Consider the following 22022-nt stretch of genomic DNA (forward strand, 5'->3'; position numbering starts at 1 on the left):
CAAAATGCAAATGCCTTGAGTCATGAGACAGAAAGGCACCACCCTTCCCTTCCAAAGATGTTGACTGATTAATGAGGCATTGCAGTAGCCATTTTATGCCCTTTCTCCCCCACTGTCTTTGTGTTGTTAGTTTGTTACCTTTTATGTGACCATATAATGTTATATTTCTGTGAATATGATGTGTATCTGGGTTTTCATGAGAAAGTACAATGTTTTTATGTTTATTGTTTCCCCTTCACAGTAAGCTGTGTAAAAAACTGTAAGGGACCACTCTACTCCAGCCCCACTTCCTGCAATGCTGCACTGCTTGCTGCCCCTCAAACCTGGCAATCCCTGGAAGGATCCAGAGCAGCAGCGTTTTCATTAGTCTACTCCTCTTCAGTCTAGAGTGTATAGGGGGGCTAGCATAGCAGAGCTATTAGGGAACACACTTACCGAAGATATCAAACAAGATTATACTTAAGTAGATCCAAGGTCCAGGCCGGCAAAACCCCAGTTCTCTTTGTGAAATGAAAACCTCATGTGGTTACTGCTTAGTTAATTACACGCGTGTTTTAACACATCTTCTGGCATCACTCCGCCATTTGGCATCATAATTCTACTGTACCCAAATCATTTATAGTATTTGTTAAAAGGTCTCTAGATCCAAGTGATGATCACTCTGGTTTCACTTGTTCAAAACTGCAGGTTGAATTCAAGAGATGGAGATTCTGAGTAAAAGTTTCGAAGTTAAAAGTCAAAATGTTCTCTTCAATTATATGGAATAACTTAGAAACAATTGTAATAATGGGGTTGGACTAATAACATTACTCATGTTTAGAAATCTTACGGATATGAAGCCAAATAAATGATACAGGAACTTGTATCTACCTGACAACTTAGTCACAACTTTTTATATACATAAGAGGAAAATGATATCAATGTGTGACAACTACTGTTGGCTAAGAGTTGCATCTAGAAGGGGAAAAGGTTGTTGATATATACTAGGCCTAGGGTTTAAATAATTAATTAATATGCACCGCAGCAACCACATTTCCTACTCTCTTAAATTGTTCCAGCTAAGCAAATTTTTCATTTTGGGGCTAAGCAACTGTAATATTTTGGAATTATATGTTAGAAATTGAAAGTTGGAGATTCAATGGTGGCCTAAGAAGAAGACGTGGCCAAAAACAAGCACGCCTAGTTGCAGCAGTTGGACCACAAACATTAAGGCAATGTAGCGAGTAGAGTTGCTGGTTTCATTCACTCTAGTAGCAAATCGGCAGGTACTATAAATAAGGTCTCTGTTAAAGATTTTGTGGCCCAGGGAGGGGGGGGGGGCTGCCTTTGATTGAGAAGGTCCCTAAAATTGGTCCCAAAATCATCCCCTTTAGCATATATCGAATTGAAATGCATGGGATGTGTTCAAATTTTTATAGTTGGAAGAGGACAGGAAATAAAGTTGTGGGACAAACTGCCCCCACTTCTCATAAACAAACTGGCAGCAAACTATAGATTGCTTCAATACGAGGGAAAATTTTCAGGTCGAACTATGTATCAGAAACTTTTAGAAATATGGATGCGTTGAGACTTGAGAGCATGGTCTATGGACAATTTCTCCTGAGGATAGAAATGATTCCAGCAACTTTTTCTTCAGTTAACTATTACATGCTTTCTTGGGTCAGATAATGTTAGTGAAAGGTTTCAAACTAGTGGCAATTAATTAAAGGGATGAAATAGTACTTGGGTTTTCTTGTTATTGACCCGAGACTAATATTTTTGCTGCAATTTTTGTTTTGAATAGATATAAATGGAAAATATCAGTGACCTTGAATCATGAACCTACCAGTATAGTATTTTTCTCCTTTTTCCTACCTTAAGGAACTAAACTTGTCTTTGAAGAACATGCAGAGAGGTTAAAGATAAAACCCTAAACCCTGCCTTGCTCACTCAGTCACATAATGCTACAGGCTAATGCACTTTGAAAGACATAGTAACACCATTTTGCAGCTGCGCATAGATCAACAAGCGCAAAAAAAGGAAGGAAAAAACACTCAGGAAGACAGCAAATGAATATTTGGTTGAGTACTAAACTCCAACAGAAAGAAGAACGAAAGGGACAAAAGAATCAAACTTATTTATTAATCTACAATTCCCTTACACAACTCTATCTTCAAATAATGGCACCACCACATGACAAAAGTTTTTATAACTACATATGCATGAAGAAATGGACCACATTTTCGTAAAAACATGTGACACAGCAGGCACTGTTTCTTTACTAGGCAATCAAATCTGCCTCCTTTATGTTTGTTTCTCATAAACACAATTCTCATTAAGCAAATCTTTCTATTGTATGCGCAGATATTAGTTACATGGAGTAAATGTGGAATTTATATCTGACAGCGAATCAAGAAACATAAATTTCAATACGTTGGATTGGTATATGGTTTTGGGAGCAAATGTTTTACTTTGGAATAGATGCTTCAAAATCTTATCCTTAAGCATACAATCCCATTAACAAATGATCGATGCGGTAGTACAGATGTTCTACATACAGTTTTTTCTAGAATGATTGCCTACATTTTCCATTAACACCTTCGGATGAACTAATAAGATGTAGAAATATGGTTGGATGATTAAGCCAAATGGGATTTTCTTATGCTTTATATCTGGAATATTTGCATTCATATCTTCTCCTACATCAGAATAATTACTGTGAATAGCATTATGATGAATAAATTACTAACCATCTCGTACGTTAGATGCTTCAATGGCCTAGACTTAGGAACTAAAGAGAATTCATCCGTGGATTAAAGGGGAAGGTTCCTTTCTTCTCCACATCATTATACTCTTCAATCATGGCTGATGAGAGAATTGAATCTTTGTTGACATCTATTTACATAATTAGATTACACAACTTGAACAGAAAATTAAAAAAAAAAATGCAGACATCCGCTACAGGTTGTTATATATTCCAACACAAATTTCAGATCATGTGCCATAGAGTTTGGACATGATTCTCGTGATGAAAAAAACGATAATTAGACGCCGGTGATCACCCTAGCAGCCTGTTGCTAACAATGAAAACAGTAAAAAGTAAGCCATGCCAGAGCAGAGTGGGTATAATAATTTAGAGTACTATATATAGATTATATTAATCAAAATTTTTTAATGTACATTTCTATTTAGGGCAGGTTGTTACAGCCCTTTAGGAATGAACATTTCCCAAATTTCTTTGATGCATTTCTTTATGTTATCCGTTTTATGATGGAACCATTAACTACTCTCTAATAATTTCATTGCACAAGTCTCCATATATAGTCACATGTTCATCATCATCATCATTCATATATACATAGATGCATGTATATTTACAGATATATATATATATATATATATTTATTATAATGGGTAAAAGATCATGACATAATTCCTAATATGGGAAATGCTCCACACTATGTATAGCTAGTGTCCAACATGCATTCACATGAGAGAGAGGAATTGGACAATGAAAGTAGAAATGTCTATGCATAGTAGCTAGATCTTATGAACATGGTTCATGTAATCAACTTTGTTGCCAAAAGAAGAAAGAAGAGAAACTTGATTATTGACCATATATATTTTTCTCCTCTCCTTTGGTTTCAAAGCTTAATAAATTAAATTTTCATATAGTAAGAATGATATTTATTTGATAAGTGATTAATAGTGATGGACTTGAACCTTTAACTGTTAAAGAGATGGGTTCTTGATAATATTCACACATATTTACCGTTTATTATCTAGGATATGAAGATTGGGAGAATATTAGCCATAAACCCTAGAGGAAGCTAGGGTAACCTTAGGCCTACATTATGATAATTATAGGGGTTTCAGAAGTGTAAAGTCTTGATTGGCCCACTGCAATTCACATTCAGAGAACTTGATTATGATTGTTTGAGGAATATAACAACCAAAGGAATATGTTCTTAATGGCAAGAAAATTTATTTTAAACAATAATAATATAATTAATTTGTATTGAATAGAAAAGGGTATTCCATACCGGAATCAACATACAAAATCTCGAAAAGGTAAGGCAAATCTCATCGGGTATTTAGAACACTAAACATTTTATTAATCATAACCTCATAACTTATACCAATTAAACCAATCTCATTTTCTACTTCATAATGCAAGGCTTTATTCTAGAGATGGTGACTTTCACACATAAATATATATATATATGTTGGTTCCATTATCACACCTATAGAGCTAGGGCACATAACCAAAAGGGATAAGAAATTTCTAAAGCAACAACTTTTTCATAACATCATAGTCATTTTCATCATTGTCTGAATCAAAATTTTCAAAAACAGAACTATATATATATATATATATTTATATATAAAGTGGAAGTAGTAGTAGTAGTATTTTGCAGCTGGCACCAATCTGATGCAGGTTTAGCAACTATCCAACAAATGGCAAGTTTTGCAAGAGAGAGGGTATCACCTGTGAACAAAAAAGAAGATGCTTATAAGGGAATTGGATTAAATGCACTTTCATATAATTACAAAAGTAAAATTAATGAAGGAGAAAGAGAGGGAGAGAGTGAGAGTGAGAGTGAGGGGATAGTACATAATTTTATTTCTCTGGGTAGAGATGCTCTTTCCTTTCCTTGTTTAATTTTGAATGAAACCATGCAAATATCCCTGGTCCCCCATTTATACTACTAGCGCTTACCTCTCTCTCTCTTTTTTGGCTCATGGCCGATCCTCCCTTCTCACAGTTACAGATATATATAGAGAGAGAGAGAGAGAGATAAGCAAAGGAAAAGAGAAAGAGAGAAAGAGGTTAAAAGGTCCCCCACTGCCCCTCAGGCCCAACATAAAAGTTATTAATGCTCTTAACAAATATATATAGAAACACTCACTAACCTGTCTGCAAACTGCATGGTGGTAGTCTTGGCGTGACAATATTCAATTTGCATCACTTGGGACCACTCTTTTTTAATTTTTTTACATCTTTTGTTTTGTTCTTTTATCAATTTTATCAATTTTTTGGGGCACCCTTTAGCTTTTCAGAGAGTTTTCTATATTCCATCATCAGAAAAATAATATTAAATATATGATAATATCCCCCACAATCCTCTCCCTCTTCTTCTATTTAAGACCCTCCCTTTATCCTCTCTTCTCAGCATGGAGCCTAGCATCTACCAAATGGTATAGGCTCTCCCTTTAGTGTATAGCATGGTCTTCCATGGTGGTTTTTTTTTTTTTTTCAGTTTTAATTGTTTTTTCTTTTTGGTCCTTGTTTAAGGAGAGTGTACACATTTTCTTATGGTGCTCCACCATCAGTTGAAGCTGCCAGCATGATCTTAATTTTCCTTCTTTTTATCAAGGAAAGATCAGATCATATGGCAGTTTCACCTGTTGCTGCTTGCACAATCCCAAGAAAGAAAAAACCCTAATTTCTCTCAAAATGAAACCCTAATTGCCACACCTTTCTTTTCTGCAAACACCACCATTCTTGTTTTCTTTCAATCCCTGGAAGCGTCTGTCATCAACTTAACCTCTTTGTGCAAATTCAGGCTTATCTGGATTTCTGGGGTTAATTTCCTTCATCTATCGATATATTCATTTGAATACTTTTGCTTTGTATATATGTTAGTGTATAGATTTTTTCTTTCTTCTTTCACCATGTTATGTGAAACTTTTACACCGGAAAATGCTAACAGTTTTCAGGTTTGCTAATGTTGTATGTGTCAGGAATTTTTGTGTCTCGGTGCAGTTTTGACGATATCAAGATCCCTTACTACTGCTTTGGTGATTGAGCCTCGGGTATTGTCCTTAACTTCCGTACAGTTCCCCTTTAATGGATTTTGATATCAGTTTATCTATTGGTTATTTCCTCTGTATAATATGCTGTTTGTTTAGGGTTTCTCATGACATATATATGGTTGTAGCTCAATTTCGTTATGATTCTATTGAACTTTTAAGGTTTTGATGAACATGCTTTTATGTATTTGTTTTAGGACTCCCAGATTCTTCTCTTTGCTACTGATTTGGAATTTAATCTGCCATATGTTGTAGCTAGGGCTTGTTTCTGAAGTGGGGTTTCTTTCATAATCCAACTACAGCAGGATTACAAAACCAGAGAGAGAGAAGTGACCTTAATTCACATGCCCTGTGAAGGTTTGAAAGTTGTGACTGAACCTGCATTTCCATCTCTTGTATTCTTGAACGAATTCCATGAGCTTTATCCTTAGTTCATTACATGATATATAGCAGCTTTGGATCTAGCTTATTCAACTCCCAAGATTTTGTAAATCATGAGAGAGAAGGAAGAAAGGAGAGGGGGTGAATCAAAGAGAGACAGAGAGAGTGCATCTTTCTGTTCTTTTACAAGTTCATCACATTATGTCCAACACAGAAAAAGATATATCACTGATATAGGAACTTAGCAGCATGTTTTTTTTCTGAAGTTTGCTGAACATGTATCATGGAAATCTTGATGCAACAGGAGTGGAGAATTTTTGAGATATAGGGAATATGCTAGATGACTATATAGCAACATAAAGAAAACTTGTCCTATGTGAAGAAATTTTAACTTAACTTGTGAATCTAGCTAATGTTCCACTACATATCTTATCTTTTAAGGCTTATAGCTGCTTATGTATGGTGTAACAGAAGCATGAATGTACTATCCTTGTGAGACACTTTTTGCTTCTTGATCTTAGTGCAACTTGTACACCTTCAAAGTCTAAATAATCAAGATAAGAACATTTTCTTGGGAGCAAAAATATGAAACCTGCCGCCAATGCTTACCATGAAACAAGCAGAAGATCAATTTTGAAGTGCTTAGTTTCTTTAACGGTAGAGAAAAAGAAACGTATCTCTCTAAACTAAAATTTATTCTCTCGTTTCAGCTTATAAACATAATGCAAATAGTCATGTTTTGGCCGCACTTTCTGTCTAAATTGATCTGCTAAAAACCCTGTGAATTTCTTTTAAACCTTAATACAGGTGAGTTTGATTAAGAGCTGCTGATGTTTATTCTAAAACTATGCGGCTATGATCAATATCATGCGAAGCTCCTTTCAGTTTTCATGAGAAAATGTTGTCTCTTCTCTCTCTCTCCCTGAGGGTTGCTTTCTTTCCCTCTATCTTTTCTTGCTGGACTTTGGCCCTTCTGTTTTGGTGGTAAGCTTTATGTGGACAAGATTCCATGCAGCTCTCATTTTTCCATTAAGTACCAAAGTAGTCAGATACGTTACTAGTTTTGATTCGTCCTACTCTTTCCAGAGTTTTTCCATATGTCAGCTATCATGCATGAAGAAAAACTAAGTGAGGATTCATTGACAAGTACTCCTTACATTCCATTTGAAGATGCTCTTGGGAATTAGTCTCCATAAAGCTAGATCTTTGGCATCATTTTAATTACTGTCTTCTGTAAGGGGATCAAAGATGGGTCAAGTAATTCATTCTCCGAATGAGAAATATCGATAACAGAAGTGGGCTGCCTCTGTATGTAGGTGGGGGGCGCGGGCTAGCTGTTGTAGTAGCTAGGTAATTCAGTTTCCTTCACCCTGAATGCTTTTACTTTCTCTCCCTAGTACATAATTTTTGCTCCTCACAGTTTATCAGACCTTAACTTCTCTTTTAAGGTCTTTAGCTTTGACAGCTATATATGAGAAATTGAACTGATGCTTTTACCCAGGGTCTGTTTGGATCTCAGGAGGAAAAGCAAGGATGGTTTCCCTTGGGGCAACATAAGGATTGAACAGAAGTGAAAATCCTTTTGTTTGATTTTCATGGTCTTACTAACGAGTTGCTGCAGTAAATAATGCATGTACACCTAAAAGAGATAGGAAAAAATTACATCAAAGTGAAAACAAAAACCTCAGAGGTTGGATTGTAAGAGAAGCTGCCAATTTTAATTTGATGTGATTGTGATGTTATTGCTTACAATGTTGAGGAGGAGTACTTTCTTTCAGTGCTTAGTACTTTGATGTAATATCTCATGCACATTACATGTTATATATATATATACATTATATGCACATGCATGTCCATGTTCTTATATCAATTATGTTAACAGAACTTTCTTTTGTCTAGTGAAAGTACAAAATTCTGTCATGTAGTCATTGTATGGGGTGAATCTGTTCTGTTTGTTGGACATGAGGAATCATTTTTTCCATATGCAAAAACTGTACTATATATATGCAGTACCTTAAATGTTTTTTTCCTTTTTGGATACATAGATACAACAAGTTAGATTAAAATTGAGCGACGAAGTACCTAATTATTGCATGTGGGGTTGGTTCCAAATGAACTTGAATGAATGATGAATAAATATAAGCATTACTTAATTTCTCCTGTAAGGAAGTGAAGATCCAAGTCAAAACTCCAAGTTGGGTTGATGTCCTAGGAACATTACTTGGCCAATATTAAAGAAAATGTCTTCTTACCAACTTATTTTCTTTATCTCATTAATACCATCTAAATGTGTTTTATCATTTATGTAGAGAGATGGAGAGAGTGAGAGACCTTTTGTTTTTATTATTATTAAACAATTGACGAAAATCCAGGAGGATTTTGAATCATGAACCTTTAAACTCTTGGCTAGACTGATTGCAACTAGATAGGTTATAAGTATTTAGCATTTGCATTTATATATATATGTATACATGAAAAGAAGAAATAAAAGTGCAATATTCTTAAAAAGAGTGTTTTTGTTTCCAGTATTGGAAGCAGTAACTTCGCCTTGACCAAAGATGTTGGAGAAATATTAAGCTTCAATCAGAGAGCTGCTGCTCTGGGCAATCGAATACGAAGACAAGGCTTTAATCGAAACGTAGAGGAGCAGGCAGGCAAGAAAGTCATGCTAAAACCCAGAGGATGCACAACTAATTTCATCCAAGAAAAAAAAAACAAAACGCTAACACTGAGAATCACCTACCTAACTGCTTCTAAGAGCTCTGAATTAACTACATGCTCCAAATCAGATTAAAGAGCTGAACATACATTTATCCCTCATCCAAAAACTTTGTGGTAACTCCAGACCCTCAAACCTAATACACAAATATATTATATATATAGCTTTTCGCTACCAAAACAAAGAGCAAAAACATCATTGCATTCTTCCTTAAAAACGGTAGCAGAAATATGACCTGCCTATTGATCCATCATTAATACATTAAAACACAACACCAATCTATACTTATTGGCAGATACGGTTTCATCTGTAGCCTTGGCTGTAGCCAGTAGGGCTTCTTTGGGTGCATAAACAATCAAAATTTGGGCTTCTTTGGGTGCATAAAACAGTCAAAACTTGGGCTTCTACCTTGCTGGCTGATTCTACCAGCTGAAAATCCCGTCCAGGATGATAGCATGCCAATCCAGCTCAAAGCCATGGTTTAAGCTTTGGTTGACATAGCTTGGCCCATTGTAGATGTGTGCGCAAACACCTGCTCCCATGTGTGAGAGAGGAAGTCAGTGCTGGCAGCAGGGTCAAGCTCAGCCCTCTAAGCTTTCACAAAAGTAAAATCGGATTCTCTTTATCCCTACTGTCCAAATATTTCACTGACTAGACATCAAACAGTGGGTCAGTACCCCATTTTGCTCTTCCAAATCATCTGGGGACATCTGAGTTCCCAGTTGCAGTGTTAAGATAACTTAAAATTTTATATGGGTCATACAGCTCCTTTAAAACTATTGGCAGTGCCCCGCTGGACAAGTGACACATTTCACTTTTCTGATTCCTGAAGATATGGGCGTACACACAGTGATGACCAGCATTTTGAATGACGTTCTCCCTGAAATTAGATATTCTAATCAATGCACGAAAAGTTTTAACACCAGCTTTGGATTAAATCATATCTTGAAAGTTGAAACATACTTAAAAGGTTCAGCATATATCTGAAAAAGGGTAGGTCGTGTCGAAGGGGAAAGGAAATAGAGGGAACAACTTCGTGATCATATATAGGTCTTGACCAAAATTTCCTAAATTTAGATTGATTCTAAATAAACATTTCTTTACATAGCCTAGTTTCACATTCTATCCATGAAGGGCAGGAACTCCAGGGGACAAGATTAGTGGTCATGCCTCCCCATGTTTTGGACATTTTATCACTACCTAAATTTGAAGACCTTGCAATCATGCGTTAATATTACAACTATACACGGAAAATTAAGAACTGGAAACCTATTCATGATTGCTGCATCTCCCACCTCACTTGATTACCATCAACATCTCTCCATTCTAACAGTAGAACATAACTCTCTTCACATTCTCCTTCAGGGCTGGCAATGGCCGCACCCCGGATTCTCCAGCTGCCCTTGTACCTTTTGTGTGACCAGCACCTCCAACTGTTGAGCCATTCTCTTGCATCTCTGGTTCCATGTAGAACCGGGCACGGAATGCAGCTAAATGAGCATAATATGCAGGAGGAACTGCAAACCGCAAATCACCAAATTAAGTTGCTAGTAATCAAATAATTGGCTATAAAGCCCTCATGATGGTGTGATGAAATACATTACAATTAAGATATTTCTACTCTTGCTTTAATAAAGAGGCTAGACTTAAAAAGAAAGTAAAAACCTTCTGAATTTCCAGGCTCTGTATACCAGATAAAAAATCTCACCACATCCTTGTTCTCTAAGTTCAATATGAGATTCCCACTTACTTAAAATCTGAGAAATTTGTAATTTGAACTGAAATGAAATTTTCAGGGTCCTAACAGCCTTGGATTCATTATCTTTCAGGAGAATGAAAGAAGCTTTGGTTGCAAAGATACTAAGAACATATGAAAAAACCTCACTTACCAACAGAGACTGAGCGTGTGCACCTTGCGTATGTGTAACAAAGGTTGTTTGTTAGAGACTGTATTCCATCTGCAGTAAAATTGTTCTCATCCCAAAGAACATGGTAGTGTGCAGGCCGACTTGTCCCCTGCCATATTAATGAAGAAGATAAAATTAATTCTAAAGTTAAATCAATAAAGACTTATGCTACAGAGGATGGCTTACTTGAAGAATGAGATGATAATTTATAGAATAGTATCATGTTTATATGATATGCCATAATGTAAAAACAAATTTCTAATACATCCTGGTGAGAGAACTATAACTAGCTATGAAAACCAACAATGTCAAGGTCACAACTTCAAGACTATTAGCCTTCTTCAAATCTCAAATCCTACAGGCATTACAACTTTGCAGAGGATCTCACACAGGTCTTGCTGAGTTCAAAGTACACACACTGTTGATTGGATATGTATGAGTTCAGAGTACACAGACCTACAGTGATTCAAGAATCAAATTAAGAAAATGGATCCATTTACTTAACATTTCACCTTTTTTTTCTTTCTTACAAAGCTTATTACTTAGAAACGTCTTCCAAACATCCCCTAGTTAACCCACACGAAGTCAATATATATATCATCATTCGTAGTTAACATATATAAACACATAAATTTTAAAGCAACAGTCAAATCAAAGTCAATATACATGAATCTCCAACTTCCTGTAACTGAAAAGAGATGAAGAATATTAATGTTCTACCTGAATACCAGCATGGCTGCAAAGATAAAAATCAAATTCTGTTGGATGACAGATTTTAGAATCAACAACAGTGCCTGAAAAAACAAAATGCAACATCATTAGAACAATTAATGATGCTCAAGTTCAGCAATGCCTGTGAATCCTGAATGAGCAAATTGTCCAAGAGGCATAATCTTTTACCAGGCAAAATGTTACCACTCTTGTCTGTGCTGCTTCGGTCCCTGTGATTATTAGCAAACAATCGGGTGTGGTGTCGCTTTTGTACGACAATGAAAGTCACCGGTGGTTGATAGTTTGGTTCTAGAGAAGCACAGGCCTAGAATATATTCTTTATCAGAACAAGAAATGTCTCCAAATTTGTTTCCAATTGATAACAGTGATCGGAAAAAAAAATATATTAATGCTCACCTTCCTGATTGCGTCTAGCTCATACAGCAGAACTTGATAAAATTGCCCTTCACTTACACCATCCCTGATCAAATTATTTACCAATTTGTATGAGGCAAAAAGGGTCTACAAAGTATGCATATGGATGTTCAATGGATCCAACCCACCTAACTAGTTTAAATGCAGGACTTAAGTGCACGCAAGGCTTTCATAATACAAAACACTAGTAAAGCAAGCAACCATGTACTACCGAAGCATGCCAGATTTTACAGATGCATGAGTCCCATGCTAGCTAACAGCTTTGCTTGGATAAAATACATAAAAACCTTGAAAACTCTTCTTGGCCTTTTATAACTTTGAGAATGAGATTTCTATCTCAAGTTGAATTCTAGTGAAGGTATGGCATCCAGGAATGGAATACAATACTAAAAATATTAACCAACAAATCCAGCATCACAAACCTGTAAAATATGATTCTCAGCGGCTTCTGCCCCGTTGCCTTCCTAAAAGATACAAGAAGATCCCTACACAAGAAGTTGTAATTAGAAATGAAAATACATACAACTTCATGGGAAAGAGCAGTACAGCTCTAGAGGAATTGGCATCTGTATACCTGATCATGCCACCACTAACAGTGCCACGTACAGGATCCTGCCATGTTTTGTACAAGTCTTGTATGAGTTCCTGTCTATGAGCTTGAGCACAAACTAGTCCGGCATATTTTGTCACTTCAGGCCAGTCTTGTGATGCTACTACCTAAACAACCAGTATATTTCATAGAGCTGAGTCCAACTATTAGCACAAGGGTGAAAACAATATTAAAGAAAATAAACTAGGAAAAAGACTTATACAGCTGCTATTGAGGGGCTGGAGTCTTCTCCATTTTCTGGGTGAGTGACATCTGCTCCAAATATTATGGTTGGTATGTCACTAACTAATGGTATTCTACAGCTGATAGCATCCAAAAGAACAGTGTTTCTGCCACCCATCTGCATCACATGACGAGGGAGAGTCATTTATTTGGGACTTTCGAATATATTGCGTGAAAAGAGTTAAACATAGTTACCATAATATTGGTTTAAAGTTTGAAATCATTTTTGGGAACAAATTATTATGTATATTAACCAGGAGAACTGATTTAACCTTAACATTGATCTTAAGTGCCACATTAGCCAAGTACTGTTTACTGATCTTGAAGACATGTTTTGTGAGACAGCATTGTGATATCAAGCCTAGATCAGTTTCACATATTCGCTTGAGATCACCTGAAAAAGTAGAAATATGTCTTAGTACTCCAATTCCATGTTAAGATCATTCTTCCTTTTTTCCATCTTTCCTTTTGGAGGCAAAGGAGGGTGGGTTTAAGAAGCCACCAAAAGCACATAAAAGCACTGAGGAATAAACCATATATCTATGATTTAGAACTGGAAACCATCATAACATGGAATACCATAAAGCGATCCATTGTTGTCAGGCAATATAGCTAATAGAAGCTCCAGTTCTTTTCCTTTGGTTTTATTCATGGATGCATGATAAACATGCTTCAAAGCTTTTTCCACTTGCTCAGGCCTGGCACTGTAGATTGGAATAACAGGCTCTGAATTGAATTCCTATAAAACAGCAATGACTTATACTTTACTTCAATTATGAAATATAAAGAAAATAAGGAAAAAGAAACTAGAATTGATTGATCTTAAATGTCCAAGATTGTAAGATATAGAAAACTACCATGCCAGAGACTTGGCACATTTGAGCAAGTTCATTGCAAAACCCTCGAGCAACACTCTCTTGCACACTTCGTGAGAAGTTAATACATGCCCATCGGTTTACAGTCATCCCATTGATCATTTTCTAGGTCACATAACAACAAGATGCCAAAACATCAGCAACAAAAGCTAGAAAAAGAATACATCTAACTACAAGAAAAATTATAAGATCCTCAAGACTTCAGTACTAATGAACCATCCAAAAGAACACTCTACAAGAACCAAACTGAAGAAACATGAAACCATGCACCATAGGTTTATAATGTTTTAAACTAGACATAATAAAAGACCTAAATTCTTCTACCCTGTACCTCAACTGATCAGCAAAACTTGATTAGTGTAAAAAGTGGCACGAACATTTCAAAATTTGGAATAACTTCTCCGTTACTTCTATAATTTTTTTCTTTTCCTTGCTTACAAGGGAATTAGGGAAGGGTGGAAAAAGGAGAAAACTAGACAGTACATATCACCTTGTTCATCATATTCCACTGCCCGACTTGAGGCAGACAATCCTTTTCTTTTCCAGTTTCATGATATTTCAGCTGCAAGAGCCAATGACATGGTCAATAATGAATAAAAAATCCTTTTTATCTTTCAAATTATGCAGAAACTTGAGGATATATTACCCAAGGGGCAGGAAGGATTCGCGCCTCAACTGAGGCAAGTTTTTCACTGATTTTGATTCCAAACTCATTTGCATAAGGGTCTTGATCATAAGAATTATGTTGAACTGTCTGCTTGTTTTCAATATGCAGCAAAGACAAACCGCCATTAGAAAAACCAAATCAACACTCAAATTATTTCCAAGATCACAAACCAATATAATTTATATCAGATGCTAGCATCTTTGCCTTTTCTTAGATTCCTTTCTCTAGAAGTCAGCAACTTTATGTTTAGAGTCTCAGTCCAGTATTCACATCAGTTTCATCCTCACATTAACATACTTTTGAAGTAGAAATGGAAAGTTTGGCAGACATAGAATAGATTAGCAACTTCTTAAATTGTTCCACAAGTTACATATTGCAGGAAATCTGCAGCTCCTTTGATAATTCCTCATCAGAAGGATCAAGGTAAGATAGTAGTTACGCTTCAATACTTAAATGCTGATGGAAAGTAGCCATGTATTTTAGAGTTTCTTTCATTCCTTCAGTTCCTTGTAAACAAACCAAGGCTATAAATCCTACTTTGCACAAACACTGAATCTGATATTTTGATATACATACAAGATTGTGGATAGCAAACGTACCTGCAAAATGTCATTTTCCCGATCTCTTGGTCTTTGGCATGTGACTTTCAAGAGAGCAGTAATTTGCCTCTCATTCAGTCTTTTTGTGTATCGCTGCCCCTCAACAATTTTGCAAGCCTGGCAGAGCAAAGAATACAGATTTCTCATGAGAGTTTGCCAAAAAAAAAAAGGGCTTAATTAGTGACAATGATAAAATTTTCGATATCTTCTGACCTCCATAGGTAAATAGTTTGCCTTCCTCTGGTTTCCTACTTTAAGGCAAGGTAGATGTGTGTGCTGAATTGTGAAGCCATACATCTCTTGGAAGTATTCAACAACAGACTTCATGGTTGAGTTGTCATCAACAGGAAACCTGAACAAAGCACCATAGGTAATAGGGACAGCATAAACACTCATCAAGATCCATACATCCTCAGAAATAAAAAAGTGGTCAGAGGAACTTATTCATTTCACTCTCGTTCAAGCTCTATCCATGATTCTTATCAATGAACATATATGATAGAAATTTAAGCAGAAATAAGAGAGGAAAGAGCTGAAACTTACATTAGTTCTCTAGTAGGCTGAGAAGTCAATCCTGAAACGCGATATTTTCTTCGTACATTCCCTCTATGAGTTACCTCTACTTTCACTCCTCTGAGTGCCTTTTTAATCTGCCAGTTATTTCAAAGTTAATTATGATTAAATCAAATGCTAAGAATGAAACCAGGCTGCAGCAGCCGTAAAAAGAAAAAGGTACCTTCACACGATCAGAATCGGACGATGGCCTTGACAATACATCCTTGCCTAGAAGCTGAGCAACAAAATCTATTACAGGGAGAGGCTCGATGAATGCAGCTGACGCCATATCTATTATAAAGGTAAAAACTTAAAGATGACAAACACCAATTGAAGCTAACTGTCAAGTAATTGTAAAAATTTTATCATAAATCATATACCAATATTCAGAGACAAGCCCATTTGAGTAGGCCTAATACTCTGGTAAAAACCACACCATGACTCCAAACCATCACCAAGCCTTTGTGGTGCTCTAATATCAGGTGAAAAGAAGGATCTCCCAATAGGACAGTACCTTAACAGAATCAGGTAAAGTGAGGTCCACAGAACAACAATTATTGATAACCAGAACCATTTTTCTATAAACACATACACTTTTAAAACTCTTACCTCTTCATTGATAGCTCTCGTAATACAATGTCAAGAATCTGCAGAGCTTCTTGTGGAGCATCAGCACGCTTACCAGCTAGAAATTGGCCTAAATGATGCATGTTTGCTCGTGCAACAAACTTTATTACCACTTTGTATTCTCTTTCTCTTCTGTAAAGTCATAAATAGGGCATTGGGGATCAACACAGAAATAAGTAATGCATGTTGTGTACAATTGAGTAAATGAAAAAAACAAGATACTTCACACACAGAGAGATGGTAAAATAATTTTATCTTCGTACTTTTTTCATTTTCATGAATTGTTGTCAAGAAAGTAAAACCCACATTGCAAGAGAGAAGAAAGTAAAATGTCCATGGACAAGCAGAAAGAAGACACAATTCGTACTCACTTGGGGCCATTGATGCCATCCTCTTCATCTACAAGCTTGATGATGAATTCCTTCCATGCAAAAGGAAGTTCACCAGCTGTGTACAGACTCTTTCTGCCATCATAAGCAGGCAATCTCATTCCTAGGTCTGATTCTTTGTACAGTCTTACAAGCTCTGCCATAATAGCTCTGTTCACCATTCTGGATGCCACTTCAGGAGATATTGTAACCTGCAAAGAAACAGAAAACAGGTTGCAAAAGGGCAAACAACAATGAGAACAAAATTGGATCACCATAAATGCCATTAAAAGAAAAGGCCATGGTGAAAACAGAAATCTTATCCAATTTCATCTTCAATGTAACAGAAAAAATGAAAAGACACAGCAGCATACACATGATGAATGTCAGATTAAGGGCCCCCCCAAATATTACCATGAAACAAATTATAAAAATCACAAACTTAAAAAAGATACTACCATAAGACGTTTCTGTTTTGATGCAATAATACTATGAACCCTTTTTAATGTAAAAAGAAAAACCCTAATACAAGAAAAAAGAGCTTACATCATACTGGTTTAAGTCCTTGTCCGGTAGCTCTGCAAAGAAATGGTTAGCCTTTACAATACACTTTGTCCCAACTTGACCATAACCAGGTCTAGGGGCAAAATTCGAAGACTTGCTAGAAGTAGGAAACCCCATTTCCATTCCGCGCAAATTATGACCATTCTGAATAGGCCCATTTGAAGATGCAGCCACAAGATCACCAGCAGCTGGATTCACTGGCTTATGTGCTACAGTGCAGGGCCTTGAACTTGGTCTCATACAAACATCTCCTTGGTCAGATTTTCTACCACCTCTTCCTCTTCTTCTTCCTTTATTCTTTGTGGGAGGTGAGGTTTGGTTATGAGGCAGTTTCGTGTTCTGTGGTTCATGAGCTGCTGGAGGACCTTTGCCGTTTTGTGCAGTTTTAGGTGCTCTTTGAACTGGGTTCATAGTGTTTTGCAAGTGATTCTTGATCACAAGGTGTTGCTCTGAGTTCTCTTTCATTTGCCTAATAGGCATACTGGTTTAGTTTTTCTTAACTTGCGCACTGAAAAAGACACAACACAAGAACAAAAGCTTTGTCCAGAAGAGTTAAAAAAGATGGGAGAGTTTTCACGAAATGGCACACGCAGAAAGCAGTGGTTTCTCCTCTATTCTTATACTTGTTTTGCTCCCCCTTCACGGATTAAATGACCCTTTCTGCTTGAAAATACAAGAAACAAGTAAGGAAAATGTATGTCAGTGAAAAACACCAAATTTTGCAAAAATTGCAGGGTAAAAATACACGTTGATAATGCACCAAAGTTGCAAAGGCAAAAGTAAAAGTAGGTTGGGTAAAAAGTCCAGACTTTTTTGAGCCATTACAAGCTTTACCATTCTTTTGCAACAATAAAAACCCATCCTTTCACCTTTGTTTCAGCATCTAATTCCCAAAAACCACATACTAGTATAACTAAAATTGCCAGTCAAAAAGCAAAATGGAAATACAGATAACTTAGAACTGTAAGCACCCTTTTATAAACATATATTTAATAAATTAACACAATTATTATTATTATTGTTTTCAAAACATTGCACAACAATCGCCTCAAAAGACCAAGCAAAGGAGACTTAACCAAAAGCACAAAACCCCAAACCAGGCTTGCAACTAAAATCAGCTCTGCAACTTTGAAAAAGAAAATAGTAAGAGGCAAAGACAAAACTGAACATCAACCCCAAAACCAGACCTTCTTGAGAAACCTCTAATGTGATTCCAATGGCCATAAAATCATGAGACAGAAACATTAACAAAACTAGTTAAGAATAATTTAATGGTACCCCCAAAACAAAAAATGGATATACCCAGAAGACAAAACCATTCTCCAAAGCTTGTCCCTACCAAAAACTGAAACTTTATTAGGAGAAAAAATATCAGACCACAAATGAATATAAGCCCACGCAGATAAAAACATAGCAACAGCATTTAAAGAAAGTTCATTTATTTTATTTATTTTTATGTAAAGAACATATTTTGAAACCATGAGACTTGGTTTTAGAATGAATAAAAGCCATCTAGAAGAAAACAAAAAACAAGAACGTGTACACAAAGAGAAGAATAAACATTGAAAAGGGCAGTGAAATCACTATCTCATGGATATTCAAAAACCAAAATTTAATGCTTAAGAGAAAAATAATAAAATGAACCTATCAAAAGCCATCATGAAAGATTACCGGGTAGTACATATCCAAATAACTCACCAACTTAGTGAAAAAACATATGAAGCAGTAACTTTGAAGCAAAAAAACCACAATAGAAAGGGAGAGGACGAGGTTAGAAAAGATGGGTTGAAGCCAAAGAACGTGAAGAGAGATTAAATGACAAGGCAAAAGTGGGAGATAAAAGATGGGTTTTGTGGAGGATTCAGAGAAGAAAATAAAAAGAGAGAGAGAAGTAAAGAGAGAGAGTGAGTGAAAGAGAGATGATGATGATGATGAATCTTTATACACGCATGCAAAGTGCTTTTGGTGTTTTCTTTATCACGTGTAAAAGCCTTTGTGAGCCCCCTGCCCCTCTCTCTCTCTCTCTCTCTTCGCTTTTAAAAAATGGCTTTGGCCTTAGCTTAGCTTTGCCTCTCTTTCTCTCTCTTCTCTTTTACTTTGTTCTCGGTTCTGAACTGATGGCGCAGCCTCGGGGATGTACCATGACTTTTTTTTTAAGACAAAATAAAAATAAAAGTAAAAGAAGAAAAAGAAAAACCCTGTCTTTGAAAAGCACCTACATATTTATATGCGTAGATAAATATAGCGAGTAAGAGAGAGGAAAGTGGCTGGGGATGGCGGATGGAGTGGCTTTGTTACATAGTCCAAAAGAACTAACTGAGGGGATTTTATAAAAGCAATCATACACAGAAGAAGAATAATTCGAACTTGCAGTCCTCTCTCCTGCAGACTTCTCCATTTGGTGCTTTCTCTTTCTCTCTCTCTCTAGTCCCTATGTAATGCTTGGCCCCTCTCTCTCTCTGTCTCTCTATCTCTCTCTCCAAAACCATATTAATTTTTTTTTATTACTCCATTTTTATGTTGTAGTACTGTCTTCTGCACCATCACCATCCATCTTAAGGCCTACTTGTGACGGTCGATATATTAGAGACTGGAATTTGGGTCCTACTTTTTTTTTTAAGCGGTCAGTGGCCCACTAATCCTTATTATCTTCTCATCTTAGGAGTGATTAATTGGTAATTAATCAAACTTTCTCAGGTAATTAAAACTGTATTGGATAATGTTATGCTTACCCTTTTTCCTCCATTCATTCAAAGAGCAAAATCTTTGTGATAAATGAATGAAGAGAATGACAAAAATTATGACTTCTATATAGCAGTATATATTAAACTCTCCCGATAAGATTTGTTGTGTACATTGGATTGGAGTTCAGCGTGATAATTGATATGAATGTTGACCAACAGGGTCCACATTGTTTTTGTTTTTGGGGCCCAGAGATCAATGGTAGTGATGTGGTCATGTCATGGGGTTGGGTGGGGTAGGGATGTACATTATACCTTATGATGGATCCTTGGACTCTGAGAGTTACAGGACAAAGACCAGCAGGGAGGTGGAGTAGTGATTGTGTATCATGACATTCTGGACTTGGAGGAGATTTTGGGTCCCAGCTTTAAAGACTTAGGACAATGTTGGCTAGTGAAGTAGATCAAGTTTCAGTTTGATGGGAAGGGAAGCCAGCCCCCGCTCACTCACTCATTATATTTTGGATGCTTCTCATTGGTGAACTGGTTTGGGAGATCATTGCTCAGTTGACCCTGTTTGAAGATTGCTTGAAATGATTGTGTTGTGTAGCTCATGCTTTGGCCTTTTCCTACCAGATGAGATCAGTGGTAGTATTTGAAATCTTTCAAAGGGGGAAAAAAGGTCTCTTTAAAAGGGGTTTCCATTTATTTTTTCCTTTATGTTATTTAGCTGTAAAATTAGACTGTTTTCACAGATAAAAACTGTTTAATTCCAGATTTTGTACTTCATCTTAACTACAAAGTGGAATAGTTATGGAGACAAATTATGAACATCGTAAGTTTGACACATATTAAGGCAAAAATCCAATGCAAAGTGTCAAGGAACTTAAAAAGAGGACCACTTTCATCTTGGATTCTGTTCAGGAAGTCCTTGAGTTAAAAGAGCAAGAACAAAAGGTTAGTATCATCACAAGATCTTGTGATGTGAGAGGGGGGGGGGGGGGGGGGGGGGGGGGGGGGGGGGGTGGCATGGTCCATATTTACTCCGATGTTGGGTAATTATGTGGCAATGCCCACAAAACTCCATCAAACAATGAATGCACCAAATCATTACCCCCACAAGGCCACAAAAGAAAGAGGGAGGAAGGGTAAAAACTTTTTTTTTTTTAAAAAAAAGGTATTTTGTGGGGTATGGGCTTGTTTTGTTGTGACATACAAACAAATGGGTTTTTGGAATTTTCCAAATTAAACACGAAAGAAGAAGATATACTAGTTTAGGGACAAGTGCTACTAAGATAGATGGGCAGGGTTTGTTTTGTTTTGAGATTGGGATTTGTTTTTTGTCACCAAATACTATGCAAAGTGAAGGGTCTATGATCTATGGAGGAGAGGGTTACAGACAAGAAAGAGGGATAAATAGCTGAGGGGGAAGGGTGGAGTTTCCCAAGTAAATGTCCTTCTTTCTTTCATTTTTTTTTTTTTTTTATGTTTCTCTATCCCAAAGTGAGAAGGAAGGAGGAGGAGGAGGAAGAAGAAGAAGAAGAGGGGAGAGTGCGTGTGGTGGGGCCCATCCTCCACATTGCACAAGGGTTACAATGCACAGCACAACACATCCCAACGACATTGCACATTTTGCACTGCTCCATTGCTGCTATGATTCCACCTATCTCAATGTTGGGTGCTTTGCTTTGTAGGGGACATAGTGTTTTCTACTTTCTAATGAGCTACAAAACAATTGGACTACAGTAGTTTGTGCCACCAAACCCATTTCCAACGCGTGCCAAACACGACCTCTTTCAACTAGTATTGTTGCAAAAATAATTATGGCACTCAGATAGATAGATATATATATATATATATATCCCAACAAGGGATTAAGAAAAACCAAACTGAAGCATGTCGTTGAGTCCAAAGAAAGTTGAAGATGAGCTAAAAGAAGACTAGTAAAAGGTTATATAGAATCATAGTTTTCTTCCATTTATGCCAAGTGAATAAAGAACAATCAAGAGTAACATGGGGAGCAGCTAGAGGTTTTTAGAGGTTTTAATTGCTGTCAACCTACAAAAGTTATGGTATCATCCCACCTTCATTCTTATAAACCTTATAAAATTGGATATCTAAATTTTCTATATATCAACATGCATGCAGGGCACTGGTTATTTTTCATTATTACTAATTAATTGAGTGACTGATTCTTGGAAATGCAGAGGGAATTAAGAACCTCGGGTCAGACCTTGACAAGTGGTAGTCATACTTATGGGGCATGGTTAAAGGAGTTAAATAAAGATTTGTATGAAATTCTTCCCAT

The 22022-nt window shown here is 36.5% G+C and overlaps 1 protein-coding gene and 1 long non-coding RNA gene across 5 annotated transcripts; one reads left to right on the forward strand and one right to left on the reverse strand.

The window, feature by feature from the left end:
• Nucleotides 1-4873: 4873 nt before the first annotated feature.
• LOC18603070 (uncharacterized) lies at nucleotides 4874-8018 on the forward strand. Of its 3 annotated transcripts, none has more exons than XR_001927717.2 (5): nucleotides 4874-5178; nucleotides 5725-5796; nucleotides 6049-6150; nucleotides 6982-7524; nucleotides 7676-8018. It is a non-coding gene; the product is annotated as an uncharacterized LOC18603070 (long non-coding RNA). The 3 variants fall into 3 exon arrangements; XR_016025803.1 differs by having other exon boundaries at nucleotides 4878-5796; nucleotides 6982-7158; nucleotides 7261-7524; XR_016025802.1 differs by having other exon boundaries at nucleotides 4874-5796.
• Nucleotides 8019-9946: 1928 nt separating this feature from the next.
• Nucleotides 9947-18922, reverse strand: AGO10 (Stabilizer of iron transporter SufD / Polynucleotidyl transferase). 2 transcript variants are annotated; one of them, XM_018119879.2, is made up of 22 exons: nucleotides 18732-18922; nucleotides 17016-17693; nucleotides 16473-16681; nucleotides 16084-16233; nucleotides 15855-15988; nucleotides 15656-15765; nucleotides 15463-15569; nucleotides 15133-15271; nucleotides 14920-15036; nucleotides 14300-14407; nucleotides 14144-14215; nucleotides 13636-13758; nucleotides 13358-13517; nucleotides 13051-13172; nucleotides 12759-12896; nucleotides 12521-12663; nucleotides 12369-12431; nucleotides 11929-11992; nucleotides 11701-11836; nucleotides 11521-11594; nucleotides 10783-10909; nucleotides 9947-10410 (listed from the first exon to the last, which is right to left on the reverse strand). In XM_018119879.2, the coding sequence occupies exons 2-22, from the start codon at nucleotides 17511-17513 to the stop codon at nucleotides 10220-10222; spliced, it is 2985 nt and encodes a 994-aa protein (XP_017975368.2). In that variant the 5' UTR covers nucleotides 17514-17693; nucleotides 18732-18922; the 3' UTR covers nucleotides 9947-10219. The 2 variants fall into 2 exon arrangements, with proteins under 2 accessions (XP_017975368.2, XP_007034888.3); XM_007034826.3 differs by having other exon boundaries at nucleotides 17016-17696.
• Nucleotides 18923-22022: the final 3100 nt, after the last annotated feature.

This window comes from Theobroma cacao, chromosome 4 (assembly GCF_053813885.1).
Source record: "Theobroma cacao isolate CCN51 chromosome 4, ASM5381388v1, whole genome shotgun sequence".
Classification (NCBI taxonomy): domain Eukaryota; kingdom Viridiplantae; phylum Streptophyta; class Magnoliopsida; order Malvales; family Malvaceae; genus Theobroma; species Theobroma cacao.